We start from the raw sequence: 16,123 nt of genomic DNA, 5'->3' as shown, positions 1-16,123 counted from the left end.
AGCCGTTTGTTGTAGCGTTTGTGACTTCAGGGGCTCCCGGGGTAATCAGTCCTGAGATGCCGTGTCATTATGGAATTGGTTGCCTTGGCAAATTAATTTGAATAGTTTTAATAATATTGAAGTATGAAACAAGAAAAGAGACGATTAGAGTAGTCTGAATGCAATTATATCATGATGAATTGCAAATAGACAACTAATGGGAGGTAATGCAACATGTAATAAAATGTGTCTTACTAAACCGGTACATCGCCTGCTCGTCGGTTGTACCCGGGCTTCTAAGAGTAGAACCTTCTTAGGTTCCTTGCATTCCATGTCCTCGGGACCTCCTTGCCTTCCAGTCGTTCCAGCTTATAAGCTCCATTGCCGACTACTTCATTTATTCTGTATGGGCCTTCCCAATTTGCTGCCAACTTTCCTTCTCCTGGTGCCAGGAGTCCCACGTCATTGCGTCGTAAGACTAGGTCGCTTGGCTCAAAATCTCTTTTTACTAATTTGGCATTGTAACGTATGGCCATCTTTTGTTTCAACGCTGTCTCCGATAAGTGAGCCATCTCTCTAATCTCATCCAGTAAGTACTTTTCTATGGCTTCTTCGACTCCTCCCAAGAGTAGCCGTGGGCTCGGTTCCCCAATTTCCACAGGTATCATCGTGTCAACCACATAGGTGAGCCAGAAGGGGGTGTCCTCAATGGAGGATTGTTGCGTTGTACAATAGGATTACCTTGTTTGCTGCCTCGACTTGGCCGTTAGTCTTGGGGTGTTCAACAGATGAGAATTTCTGCTTTATCCCTAAGCCGGCGAGAAATTCGCCGAATTTCTTGTCAGCAAACTATGTCCCGTTGTCCGAGATGATGGCCTCTGGGATTCCGAACCTGGCTATTACTTGTCTCCACATGAACTTTCGGCAATTTGCCGAGGATATGCTGGTCAATGGCTTGGCCTACACCCACTTCGTATAGTAGTCAATAGCGACAATTATGTACTTGACCTGCCCGGGTCCGACCAGAAAAGGTCCTAACAGGTCGACGCCCCATTGGGAGAATGGTCGGGAGTCCATTAGTAAGCTAAGTTCAACTGCCGGTGCTCTATGAAAATTGGCATTTTCCTGGCATTTCTTCTACTTCTTCACGAACTCTTTGGAATCCGCCATCATTGAGGACCAGTAGTCGCTGACCCTGACGAAATTTTGGGCTAAGGACTTTCCTCCGATGTGGTGGCCGCAACACCCCTCGTGCACTTCGCGTAACACGTAGTCCGTCTGGTCGGGGCGTAGGCACTTCAATAGGGGTTAGTTGAGCCTTTTCTTAAATAGCTGGCCTTGTATCACTGTATACTTGGCCGCTTCTCTCCTCAGTGCATTCGCCATCTTCTCGGTAACAGAGAGTTTACCATTTTTTGGGAAATTGGTGATCGGGTCCATCCATGACGGTGAGTCGTCCGCCTAGGTTATATGCAAGGTCACTGTTGGTTCTTTCACCAAACTTTGAATGAGAGATCGGTTCCCGGTTCCTGGATTTGTGCTCACCAGTTTTGATAGGAGATCAACCCATTTGTTTCTCTCCCTCGGAACGTGTTGTACCGTGATCTCGTCAAACTGCTCGCTCAACTCTTTAACCTACTCCAAGAATTTTTGCAGCAACGTGTCCCTGGCTTGATATGTTCCATTAATCTGTGACATGACGACCTGGGAGTCACTGCATACTTCCACTCTGGTGGCCCCAACTTCCCTTGCCAAGAGTAGGTCACCCAGAAGGGCCTTGTACTCCGCTTGGTTATTGGTCACCGGGAACTCGAACTTGACTGATTGCTCATATTCGACTCCCGTTGGGCTTTTTGGTGCACGAAATTGTGATCATCAATGGCACCATCAACATGGTACGCTCAATTGTAATCTCAACTCTTTATCACAACTTCGCACAACTAACCAGCAAGTGCACTGGGTTGTCCAAGTAATAAACCTTACGCGAGTAAGGGTCGATCCCACGGAGATTGTTGGTATGAAGCAAGTTATGGTCATCTTGTAAATCTCAGTCAGGCGGATTCAAATGGTTATGGAGGATTAATAATTAAAAGATAAATAAAACATAAAGTAAAGATAGAGATACTTATATAATTCATTAGTGAGAATTTCAGATAAGCGTATGGAGATGCTTTGTCCCTTCCGTCTCTCTGCTTTCCTACTGCCTTCATCCAATCCTTCTTACTCCTTTCCATAGCAAGCTGTGTGTTGGGCATCACCGTTGTCAATGGCTACAGTCCCGTCCTCTCAGTGAAAATGTTCAACGCGCTCTATCACAGCACGGCTATTCAGCTGTCGGTTCTCGATCATGTCGGAATAGAATCCAGTGATTCTTTTGCGTCTGTCACTAACGCCCCACAATCGCGAGTTTGAAGCTCGTCACAGTCATTCAATCCTTGAATCTTGCTCAGAATACCACAGACAAGGTTTAGACCTTCCAGATTCTCTTGAATGCCGCCATCAATTCTAGCTTATACCACGAAGATTCTGATTAAGGGATCCAAGAGATATCCACTCAATCTAAGGTAGAACGGAAGTGGTTGTCAGGCACACGTTCATAGGTGAGAATGATGATGAGTGTCACAGATCATCACATTCATCAAGTTGAGGAACAAGTGATATCTTAGAACAAGAATAAGCTGAATTGAATAGAAGAACAATAGTAATTGCATTAATACTCGAGGTACAGCAGAGCTCCACACCTTAATCTATGGTGTGTAGAAACTCCACCGTTGAAAATACATAAGTGATAATGGTGATCATTGGCTTCGGCCCCAGAGAGGGAACCAGAAGAACCAAGATCCCAAGTGATCAAAAGATGCAAAGATCCAAAGATCTGATCTAAGAACTAGACGTCCAAAGATGAAAATACAATAGCAAAAGGTCCTATTTGTAGAGAACTAGTAGCTTAGGGTTTACAAAGATGAGTAAATGACATAAAAATCCACTTCCGGGCCCACTTGGTGTGTGCTTGGGCTGAGCATTGAAGAATTTTCGTGTAGAGACTTCTCTTGGAGTTAAACGCCAGCATTTGTGCCAGTTTGGGCGTTTAACTCCCATTCTTGTGCCAGTTCCGGCGTTAAACGCTGGGCAGTTTTGAGCTGATTTGGAATGCCAGTTTGGGCCATCAAATCTCAGGCAAAGTATGAACTATTATACATTGCTGGAAAGTCCAGGATGTCTACTTTCCAACGCAATTGAAAGCGCGCCAATTGGGCTTCTGTAGCTCCAGAAAATCCACTTTGAGTGCAGAGAGGTCAGAATCCAACAACATCTGCAGTCCTTTTTAGCCTCTGAATCAGATTTTTGCTCAGATCCCTCAATTTCAGCCAGAAAATATCTGAAATCATAGAAAAACACACAAACTCATAGTAAAGTCCAGAAAAGTGAATTTTAACTAAAAACTAATAAAAATATAATAAAAACTAACTAAAACTTACTAAAAACATACTAAAAACAATGCCAAAAAGCGTATAAATTATCCGCTCATCACTTTCCAGGATGTTTCCTGCTCCTCCGAACGTTTGGTTGGAGGCTCCATCCACATAGAGTTTCCACCGTGTGCTCAGTGTCTCGGAGGGCATTCCCGTCACTTCGACCAGAAAATCGGCCATCTCTTGGGCCTTGATTGCATGTCTAGGCTCGTATTGTAGGTCGTACAAAGACAGTTCGATTGCTCGGGTCATCATCTTGCCCGCTAGTCGGGTTTTTATAGCACTTGGCAGATCGCTTGGTCCGTCCTGACGATTTTTTGGTGTCCTTAGAAGTATTGTCGTAGTCTACAGGAGGAGGTAAGGAGCGCATATGCCAGCTTTTCCAGCTTTCTGTACCTCAGCTCTGCCCCTTGCAACGCCTTGCTCACAAACTAGACCGGTTGCTGGATCTTCCCTTCTTCCCGTACCAGGACGATTGCCAAAGTGTCCTTGGTCACTGCCAAGTACAAGTATAGTGTCTCTCCATTCCTGGATTTGCCGAGGACAGGTGGTGCCGAGACTATATTTTTGAAGTGATTGAAGGCTTCCTCGCATGACGGGGTCTATTCGAACGCTATCCCTTTCTTCATCAAGTTGAAGAAGGGGAGAGCTCTCGCAGCTGATGCATCGAGGAACCGGGATAGCGCCTTGAGCCTTCTCGCAGTCTCTGTATGTCTTTGACACATCCCGAGCTTGACATCAGTAGGATTGCTTCACATTTCTCCGGGGTGGCCTCTACTTCTTTTTAGGTTATCATAAAACCTGAGAACTTTCTGGCTTCCATGGCGAAGGCGCATTTGAGGAGGTTAAGCCTCATGTTGTGCCACCAAAGAGATGCGAACACGGTCTCTAGATCACTGATGAGGTCGTCGTTCTTGGTAGTCTTCACCAGGATGTCGTCTACGTACACTTCTACCGTCTTGCCGATAAGATTGTTAAATACCTTGTTCATCAGCCTTTGATACGTAGCTCCTGCATTTTTCAGTCCGAATGGCATCACTTTATAGCAGTATGTACCCCCGGCGTTATAAACGCCATTTTCTCCTCGTCTGGCCGGTGCATCGGTATCTGGTTGAAGCCGGAGTATGCGTCCATGAAACTCAGAAACCGATACCCCACGGCCGCGTCTACTAGGGAATCAATGTTAGAGAGGGCAAAGGAATGGTTGGTGCAGGCCTTGTTGAGATCGGAATAGTCTACGCACATTCTCCACTTCCCATTGGCTTTCTTGACCAGGACCACATTTGACAGCCAAGTCGAGTAGTCCAGTTCTTGGATGAACCCTGCTTCTAGTAAGCTGGCCGTTTGCCTGGCCACCTCGTCGGCTCTTTCCTGGGACATTTTTTTCTTCTCTGTACCACCGGTTTGGCTTCCGCTTTTACAACTAGGTGGTCCGACATGAATTAGGGGTCAATACCCGGCATGTCGGTTGGTGTCCAGGCGAACAGGTCACTGTTTGCTCTGATCATTTCCACCAATGGTTCTTTCAAGTCATGAGGGAGGTTTTTGTTCACGAAGGTAAACTTTTCTTCTGAGTCACCGACCCTGAAATTCTCGAGGCCTCCTTCAGGTTCTGGCCTGAGCTTGTCATCGACCCTAGCGTCTAGATCATCTAGAAAGACGCCGGATACCTCTTTGGACTTCTTTCTCAGGGAGAGACTGACATTGTCGCACGCGACTACCATTTCCAAATCTCTTCTGATGGATCCAACCGACCCATCATCAGCAATAAACTTCATCATTAGTAGCTTGATAAAAATCACTGCACCGAACTCATTTATGGTTTTCCTTCCCAAAATGAGGTTGTAGGCTGTGGAGTCTCTCAAGACAACGAACTCCGCCATTATCGACTGGTGCACGAAATTGCAATCACACTTTTGCAACCCCGCACAACTAACCAGCAAGTGCACTGGGTCGTCCAAGTAATACCTTACGTGAGTAAGGGTCGATCCCACGGAGATTGTCGGCTTGAAGCAAGCTATGGTTATCTTGTAAATCTTAGTCAGGATATCAATAATTATCAAGGTTGATTGTGAAAAGTAAAAGAACATGAAATAAGTACTTGTTTTGCAGTAATGGAGAGCAGGTTGAGGTTTTGGAGATGCTCCATCTTCTGAATCTCTGCTTTCCTACTGTCTTCTTCTTCAAGCACGCAAGGCTCCTTCCATGGCAAGCTGTATGCAAGGGTTTCACCGTTGTCAGTGGCTACCTCCCATCCTCTCAGTGGAAATGTTCAACGCACCCTGTCACGGCACGGCTATCCATCTGTCGGTTCTCAATCAGGCCGGAATAGAATCCAGTGATTGTTTTGCGTCTGTCACTAACGCCCCGCCTTCAGGAGTTTGAAGCTCGTCACAGTCATTCAATCATTGAATCCTACTCAGAATACCACATACAAGGTTTAGACCTTCCGGATTCTCTTGAATGCCGCCATCAGTTCTAGCTTATACCACGAAGATTCCGGTTAAAGAATCCAAGAGATATCTACTTAATCTAAGGTAGAACGGAGGTGGTTGTCAGGCACACGTTCATAGTTGAGAATGATGACGAGTGTCACGGATCATCACATTCATCCGGTTTAAGAACAAGTAATATCTTATAATGGAAGCAAGCATGATTGAATGAAAAATAGTAGTAATTGCATTAATCCATCAAGACACAGCAGAGCTCCTCACCCCCAACCATGGGGTTTAGAGACTCATGCCGTGGAAGGTACACAAAGAAACGTCTAAAGTGTCATGAGGTACAGATACAATGTCAAAAGATCCTATTAATAGTAAGCTAGTAACCTAGGGTATACAGAAATGAGTAAATGACGTAAAAATCCACTTCTGGGTCCACTTAGTATGTGCTTGGGCTGAGCATTGAAGCTTTCATGTGTAGAAACTTTTTCTGGAGTTAAACGCCAGCTTTCATGCCAGTTTGGGCGTTTAACTCCAATTTTTATGCCAGTTCCAGCGTTAAACGCTGGGAATTCTGAGGCTGATTTGCAACGCCAGTTTGGGCCATCAAATCTCGGGCAAAGTATAAACTATTATACATTGCTGGAAAGCCCAGGATGTCTACTTTCCAACGCTGTTGAGAGCGCGCCAATTGGGCTTCTGTAGCTCCAGAAAATCCACTTCGAGTGCAGGGAGGTCAGAATCCAACAGCATCTGCAGTCCTTTTCAGTCTCTGAATCAGATTTTTGCTCAGGACCCTCAATTTCAGCCAGAAAATACCTGAAATCACAGAAAAACACACAAACTCATAGTAAAGTCCAGAAAAGTGAATTTTAACTAAAAACTAATAAAAATATACTAAAAACTAACTAGATCATACTAAAAACATACTAAAAACAATGCCAAAAAGCGTATAAATTATCCGCTCATCATCGACCTCTTACCTCGACCTCCTCCTATGGAGACTGGTAGGGAGACTACCCCATCAGGCTTGATAAAGTTATCACCTAATCCTACCACACCGTGTTGGTGGGTCCTTAGGTCGGTGTCTCGGAGGCCCATAGCATCAAACACATTACGGAATAAGAAGTTTGAATCGGCTCCGTTGTCAACGAGGATTCGCCTTACCAGGCCGGTCCCCACTCTTGCTGTGATCTCCATAGGAGGGTTCTCCGGTAAATCATCAAACCACTAGTCCACTGGTCCAAATGATATTGATAGGACCCTCTTGGATGAAGGCGTGGGACTGGACGACGACACAACCAAGACTCTGGCATCTTTCTTGCATGCTGACTTCGACCTGGGGGCAACAACTCTACCAACTACTACATTTACAATGGTGAGGCCGCGGTCATTGTCCTCCTCGGGCTCCTATCTCGATCTCCCGGCGCAGCTCCTGTCGTCGTCGAATCGGTCGCGCTTCCGCCTTCTGGGTTCTCTTATGAGGTGAGAGAACTCCACCAGCTTACCTTCCCGGATCACCTGCTCCAGAGTGTCCTTCAAATCAAAACAATCTTGGGTCTTGTGGCCAAAGCCCTTGTGATAATCGCAGTAAAGGTTTTTGTTCCCTCCAGTCATATCCTTGAGTTGTCGGGGTTTCGAGAGGATGCCTTTGTCGGCTATTTGCTGGTATACTTCGACGATCGGGGCCGTCAGCAGGGTGTAGTTAGTAAACTTTCCTACCCGGGGGAACGACTTGAATGTTTTAGCCGAGGTTCCGTCCTTGGAGTGCTCCTTAGGCCTTTCCCCATTACCGGGCTGACGAGCAGGGTTATAGGCGGGCTACCGCTTGTTGGCTTCCATGACCTGGCTAACCTCCTCATCATTGATATACTCCCTAGCCACATTTTGGATTTCTTACATCGTCCATACAGTCCTGGTGGTAAGGTGCTTCCTGAAATCTTTGTTTAGCAACCCGTTCGTCAAGCATAAACTGACCACCGAGTCGGTCAGGCCGTCAATCTCCAAGCATTCATTATTGAACCTATCCAGGTACTTCCTGTTCGGGTCCCCGCTTCTCTACGTCACCCCCAGCAAGTTGATCGGGTGTTTTGCCTTGGCAATGCGCATGGTGAACTGCGCTAGGACGGCGCGGGTTATGTCCGTAGAGGTTGTTACGGAGTCCTGGGGAGAGCATTGAACCATCGGATTGCCGGTCCCGCTAAGGTCACGGGGAAGGCGCGACACCTTACTTCATAACCCACCCCTTCCAGATTCATCCTGGCCTCGAAGGCCATTAGATGTTCTTGGGGGTCTTGGGTCCCATCGTACCTCATGTCCGTTGGCTTATTAAAGTGCTTCGGTAGTTGTACTTCGAGGATGGAGTGGTGAAAAAGGGTCGCCCCCATGATTACAGGGTGTCGCCTTTTCCTTGGTCTTTCTCTTCTGTCCTCTCGGTTTTCCTCCATGGTATGCCTCGTTGGGGGTCAGGTGTAAATGATGGGATCTTGTCGTCTTCTCGGCAACTCCCTACATTCCCCTTGGCTCTCTGATTCTGATTGGGGGGTCGGAGTGTGTTTAGAGCGATCCCTTTGGGGGCTTCTCCCACTGGTTTCCCTCCCTTGGAGGGGACCGGGAACGATCATGCCCCACTGCTGGTCTGTGGCGCTCTTTGCTTGCTACCTTTCGCTCCAGGTTTTGCACCCTGTGGCACAACTCCTGTATTATTTTGGCACTGTCGCTTCCTGTTCTTCCAAAGGGACGCCTCTCCTGGGAGCGCGAGGCCAGGGGAGCTCGGGTCGCCGCAGAGGGGATTTTGTGCGTTCGCGAGAGGAAGCCACAGAGGCTACCCTGCTAGTTTGGGGAACCATTTCCTCCCCACCTGGTTCACCTCCGTCATCTGCCTCTACAAGACCCAACAGAAAGCCCATTTTGGCCAGTCCCTACAGACGGTGCCAATGTTCGATTATTCAGGTTCCAGACGGGTTGGTAGAGCTGTAGGAATGTGATGGTAGGAACCAGCCTTGATCCGGGTCTAGAGGAAGAGGGCGGAGACTTCACGACCTCCTGAGTTACTGTGGTGTAAGGGAGGTGCCACGTGCAATGACACTCCAACGCTTAAGTCAGAAGTGGTACAGATGGCAATGAGAGTAGTTGGATAGTGACGTACCGGGTGGGAGAGGTAGGGCCCTCCCCATATATACTATGTCAGTAGGGCGGGCCCCACAGAAGAAGTCCCTTTCCTGGAAGCTTCCTATCCCAGCTGTCGCGTGGCTAGTTGCCAGGGAGTAGGTGTTCAGGTCGCAAGCCAGGTGTATGAGGCTCGCCGGGTCGGCCGCTCGGGTCGGACAAGGCACAAGCTGGGCTGGGCCGGAACAATAACTATAATGTAGTACTAGGTCTGAGTATTTTTTTTAATTTTGCCACAGTAATATTTGTAAAGAATAAAATTGTGTTTTGAGATTTAGATTTTTATCTTAGTACGGGTTTAACTTGTGTATGTTTTTTCTTGAAAAGAATAATGTGAATCAAAGTATTAACTTTATAGAAACATATTTTAAATTATTAACAACTTATTAAAAGTAATTTAAACTTTAACATTGATCATAACAAAATTTGACCTATATAATATTAGTAAGGTATATGATTAAAAAGATGTTTAGAACTAAATTTTATATATCGTCTCATTTATTTTTCTAGTCAATTTGTTAAAAAATTTATGTCACTAGTAGAAAGGATATGGGAACAATAGAAAATAAACCATGAGATTATATTGTTGTAATTTGTCAATTTTATAAGTTATTTTATTTTAATACCGATGTAGGGTAAGGAAAAAATATGGAAAATATGTCACATTCTGAAGAGGATAAATGCTATATAAAGGAGGAGAAAAATGAAAACGGCAATGATAAAACTACTGATGGTAAAGAAGCAGTTGTTTTGAGTGCAAATGATTTTTTGAATCAGCAAGTTGTAAGTTATGAAGAAACTTACAAATGTTATGTAAGGTATGTCAAGTGTGTGGGGTTTGGAGTTCGAAAGGGGGATGCGGCTGCTGATAGTACTGGCAATTATGTTCGACTTAAATTCTTGTGCAACAGAGTAGGGGTGAGAGAGAAGAAATGCTACGCAACTACTAGTAAGATAAGAAGCAGAAGCTTGAGACCAAAACAAATTGTAATGCAATGTTGTCAATTTATCTTGAAAAGAGTTGTTCAACGTGGAAAGTCAGAAAGATTGTGGAGGATCATAACCATCCTTTGATACCGCTTAAATTAGTTCTCCAAATTCCAAATCATCGTACAATGACAGGTGTAGGCAAAGCACAAGTAGATAGCATGCATAGACATGGCCTCCCACCTTCGAAGATCATGGGTCTTATTGCTGGATAAGCCGGTGGTTATGAATTTGCTGGTTTTACAAAAAAGGATTTAGATAACTATATTGAAAGAAATCTACGTTGAAAGATCTTTGATGGAGATGTAAATGCAACTCTTAATTATTTGCTTGGAAAAGCAGAGGATGAACCTATAATGATTGTGAGACATAGTTTAACAGATGACAATAAATTGGAGCATTTATTCTGGGCAAATGATTTAAGTCGATTTGACTATCAATATTTTGGTGATGTTCTAGCATTTGATTCTACCTACAGAAAAAATAAGTATAATGGACCGCTAGTTATCTTTTCAGGAACAAACTATCATCGCCAAACTTGTATTTTTGGCTTCGGTTTGCTATCATATGAACAAACAAAATCATACAAGTGGTTACTAGATAACTTTTCAGAGGTGATGATGAATAAGCATCCGAGTCTTGTTATAACGGATGGTGATAATGCCATGAAGAGTGCAATTGAAGAAGTATTTCCAAGTGCTACCCATAGATTGTGTGCTTGGTATCTGTATAAAAATGCAGTATCTCATATCAAGGACCCTGGATTTCGTGAGAAATTTAAGAAATGCTTGTATGCCAAATTTAAATGTGATGAATTTGAAGAGTATTGGCATGACATGGTTGAAAGGTTTAATCTTGTGGGAAACGATTGGGTAGAGAAACAATATAGAAGGAAAGAAAAATTGGCTACTGCTTATTTGAGTAGCAAGTTTTGCGTTGGATTTAAAACGACATCCAGATGTGAAGGCATAAATTCTTTCATTAAAAGCTTTGTTGACTCAAGGGATAGTATACTTGCATTGGTGTAAAACGTAGAACGTTCTTTAAGGGACTACAGAAATGCTGAGATTGTTGCTGAATTCAAAACACTAAATGGAGAACATGTGCCCACAACAGGTTTACATTCTCTTGAGCGTCATGCTGCGTCAGTGTATACAAGGGAGATATTTTGGAAAATATTAGAAAAGATAAAAAGTGTGGCAACTTTGGATATTATGCGGTCTGGTAGTCGTTCAACAACTACAGAGTACAAGATCATCAAGTATGGAAGACCTGATCATGAGTACATTATTTTATATGATCAAGATACTCAGAAGATGGTGTGTCAATGTCAAAGATGGGATAGTTATGGCATTCCATGTTCTCATATGTTTTGTGTGATGAAACGGGAACAGATCAAAGAATTACCATAAACTCTTGTATTGAAAAGATGGACTAAAGACGTTAAAAAAATTGACGATGATCAAGGTAACATAAATGGAAAACAGGATGAAGAAAGGAGCATTCTGACGGATAGGTGCATTATCAGTTGCTAGTTCCTGTATGATATACTTAGGAGGCAGAAAATTGTCTCATTTTCGCTACACAATGAAGGAAATTTGTAGAATGACGAAAGTCTTGGAAGCAAAATTGAAGCAGACTATTTCACCGAAAAAAGGCAAGAAAGTTGGTGATCCTTTTGTTGCAAAATCCAAAGGTGCACCAAAAGTCCGAAAAAATAAAAATAAAAGACGACAATGTTCTAATTGCAATCAAACTGGTCACCCAAAAAGGAAATGCATAGAGAGAACAAACATAATGATAGAATGGTCAGCAAAGATGAATTTGAAGATGGTGTTGAATCTGTTAGTATTCCAAATGATCACGTAACACGAGAATTTATTATTACTTACTAGACTAAACAACTAATGTCATGATATTTTGAGTTAATATGTACGTTTTAACTTTGTTTTTTTATATGAAATTTATACTTTTGTTAATTTTGAACCAAATTTTTGTAATTTTATATGAATAGACTCCAATAGTTTTTTTAGTGGAGGTGAATGTTAAAAATATACACTTTTGGAGTGAGAAAAAAAATCCTAAATTGTCTCAAGAAGATATAAGTAAAGTATATAATTCTGGCATGCACATTATTCAATTTAGTATATTTCTAATTCAATCATTCTAGAATTATACTATTATGAACTATGTCTTTGTGAAGGTTCAAGTTCTACATTTTTTGGAGGAGATAGCAACCATACTTCTGCTAGTTATGAAACTTCCTTGTATGGTCCCATTCCCAGTCATAGATGGTTGCTACAGGTAATTAATATTTTTTGTCATTTATCTATCTTATGTTTAGTTTTTAAATAATATTTTTCCATGAATTTATATCTTTTGAGATTTAATAGCATATGAATGATTTGGTTTTTTATTTTGACAGGCCATGCAGAATAGGAGTGATTTTTGATATTAATATCATGTAATAGACAGCTTGGTACTATGGAAAAATTATTTTTTGGGACTAAAGACATCGATATTAAAGGAATACAAATATATTTTGTGAATATTAGCTGAAGAGACTTTTTATTTAGAGACATTGATAAAAGAAAACACATATTATTATTAAACAAAAATATTATAAATTAGGACTATATTAAATAATTAATACTAACAACTTAATAATACTCGGTATTAGTATGACTTTTTTTTATGGTTAATGTACTTTATTTTTAAAAAAGAACAAAGAAAAAGTTACATCAAGGACAATATTTCACTGAAATAAATTTTGTTAAAACCGAGTTAATATTGGATAAAAATACATAATTTAATGGATGTAAGTATATAAATAACTAAAAATATTATTTATTTAATTTAGGTTTGAGCAAAAATTAATGTTTTTCATATGTTCCATATATATATATATATGATCAATTTCACAGAAAAAAAGTTTAAAATACAATGATACAATAGTAAAATAAATTTAATTTTTATAAAAAAATTAATATCATTACATAATAAAATAATTAAATAAACAATAAATATAAGTTTAAAAGAATTTCTAATCATGTCCTATTTACATTTCTAAACATTTTTGGAGAAATTTTGTAATGAAAAATTTTAGAGTATGATTTTATTCTTATCCATTAATATAGTACCTTAAATACTAATCCTTTAAAAGTACATCATAGATCGATAGAAAATAGATATTTTAATTAAGGATAATTTAATGTATGTGTATATGTAATTATGTTGTTTGCAAAATATTATTTAATTAACGTTCACTTCTTTTAACAAATTTTAGTGTGTATTGAGTTAAAAAATTACTTTTAAACAAAACATAATAAATAAATAAATAATATTTTATATTATTATATTCAAACATATTTAGTAGATATAAAATATTTTTTATAAAACATAATAAATAAACAAAATATATTTTTACATCAAGTACCATACATAAAAGTATTTTTTTAAAAGTGATATATTTAAATATTAACTTACTTGTATCTTTTATAAGAATCTTTAAAAAAAATTATTCTAATATTTTTGTTAAAGTTATATCCACACAAGACAATGTACTATTATTATCTGATTTATATGTAAACAATAAAAATGTGAAGAATAAAATAAATTTAATTTTAAGATAGATATTATAAATTTTTATTCACTTTTTTTTGAGTTATATTACGTTAATTAGGTTAAAATTTATGGTATTTCAATACTTTTTATAAATACCCCTTGATTTTATAATTGTACACGTCTTTTTTAATATGAATATAATGCAGAAAAATATTACGTATTAAAAAATAAAGATAAGATAATAATCATTCTTATGCAAATACATTATAATTAATAAGTTCAATTTTTAATAATTTAAACTTCATAGACTTATAATATACTAAAACAAAAAGTAATAAAATTTTCTAAAGAAATAAACTAATAATTCTAATATAGAATTATAACTAGACTAGATTACCCTATAAAACTAAGATCATCAAAACACTTTCTTTAAGTTAAAAAAAATAAAATTATTCCTAATTTAAATTATTCTAAAATTAAATTGGTCTTGAATTGTTGTTCCAATTTTTTATAGCCAAATCTTCTATTTCTCTTTTTTTGATGTTGTGATATCCACTAACCAGATCAATTGCAAGGCGCATTCTTGTAAAATCATTCACTCTCTGTTACAAAATAAAATTACAATGTTATATTAGATTAGAAACTAACTTATGAATTTAATAAATTAAATATATTGTTATAGTATCCCTGACATCATATGATCTCCAAAAATTTGATAGTATTATTCATTGTGCAACATAAATATCACAATTATTCTTGCAATAGAACACATAAAGAAAAAAGATAATACTAGGCTTTTAAAATTTTAATAATATTGCTTTCTAATAATAAGATAAGTTTATGTAATTATTATAATTTTTCATTCATATTAATTTCGATTAAAATTAGTGAATGAAGTGCGAAATTTTTATTTACTTACGAGCCATCTTTTTGCTGCGTAACTTTGAAATCTACCAATTTATAAGTAGAAATTGTAGGTGATATCCCAACAAGCAATTTATATATTCCGTCACCCAAAATATTTTTAAGAAATGACGCCTGAATGGTAGTCATCAACCATAAGTGGTAGTCTAAATATGATGAAAGAATATTTTTTAAATACAATCTAGTTTGTTTAAATAGCTCACCACTTTATTGATTGCTATCATCCTTAACTTTTTCTATATCTTAGATTTTTTAGAGTAAAGATACACAATTTCTTGATCAGGTAGGTTAACAACCATTTAGAACCAATGAAAATTCACGGAATTGGAACACAAATCTACATTAACAAATGACATTAGATTATAAGATTATTTGTTACAATAATAAATCACTTTTAGCACCATACTTTGATAGCAAATTTCCCTAAGACATGTCTACCTTAGTAAGATTATCTGCTTCTCTTATAAAATTGACCTTAATGTAATTCCAAATTCCGATGAAAATATTTTCTAAATGCATTGCAATTTGCTGTGTAAAAGATATGTCAATTAGACCAAGTATACATACCTATAATGCGAAAAGAGAATAAACATACTGCAAATGTTGTGGGAAAAAATCACTTATGGCCATCATCATTATGAGTTAGCATGGAAGCAACAAGAATAAGGACCTATAGTTATATCAAATCACAAGGTCCAAAATTATATAAAATAAATAATTCAACAAATTTTGCTACAAAATAAAGTCAATTTGAATACATTTTAGATAAATGTGTAACAAAGCAAAAAAAAATACAATACATCATCAACAATAGGCCGTCCAGGTTTTAGTGTCATTAAAGCTTCTCTTGTGCCTTGAACAATGATCATTGGAAATCAATTCTTCCCTATCAAAAACAAAATCATTGCTTTGTGTCATCTTTTAAAAAATCACCGTATACCTTTAAAACATATATTAAGAAGATTGTATAGTACTTTAGGTCATAATTAAAAGCAAAAATATATGATGCAAGGGTAAGATCTGCTTCTCTAAACCTCGAATTTCTTGTTGCCTGAAATAAAACCGAGAAACACTGCATAATGTATTGTAAAAAATAAATAATATACCTGATTAAACTAAAATTTGTTTATATTGTTCATTAATTTATTAGTTACTTGGGTAATTTTATCTCTATTCTCTAAGGTTGAGATATCTTCAGCTGACTTTTCTTCGTGTGAGAATAAATTGCGCTAAAGTGAAAAAAAACACATACGAATCATGTTAGACTTATGAATAACAAAAATAAAATTGGTTATGCAACTAATTTTTTAAAGACAATAATACCTTAGTGTCTATCTTAGATGGTTTCTTCCATACTCCATTTTGTCTAGTTCTTGGCCATAAAAATTTCCTTTTTTTGCGCGCAAAACCTTTATCAGTCTCACCATTTTGTCTTGAAGATGTTGGTGTTGTCTTTTTGGGATAGTTTTCTTCTTAACAGTATTTTTCATACCACTAAAAGTTGGACCACTTACAGGAGTAGTATTCAAGCATTGACTCACAGGAAGCGTTGAGTTAATTAGTCGTGATGATAGTTCGTCCACCTTT

The 16,123-nt window shown here is 38.9% G+C and overlaps 1 protein-coding gene across 1 annotated transcript; it reads left to right on the top strand.

Moving 5' to 3' along the window:
- The first annotated feature begins 10,404 nt into the window (after positions 1–10,404).
- LOC127747710 (protein FAR1-RELATED SEQUENCE 5-like) lies at positions 10,405–11,460 on the top strand. The gene is made up of 2 exons (XM_052261906.1): positions 10,405–10,976; positions 11,097–11,460. The coding sequence occupies exons 1-2, from the start codon at positions 10,405–10,407 to the stop codon at positions 11,458–11,460; spliced, it is 936 nt and encodes a 311-aa protein (XP_052117866.1).
- The last annotated feature ends 4,663 nt before the right edge of the window (positions 11,461–16,123 follow it).

This window comes from Arachis duranensis, chromosome 1, assembly GCF_000817695.3.
Source record: "Arachis duranensis cultivar V14167 chromosome 1, aradu.V14167.gnm2.J7QH, whole genome shotgun sequence".
Taxonomy (NCBI): domain Eukaryota; kingdom Viridiplantae; phylum Streptophyta; class Magnoliopsida; order Fabales; family Fabaceae; genus Arachis; species Arachis duranensis.
This window is presented reverse-complemented; position numbering and strand designations above follow the sequence as displayed.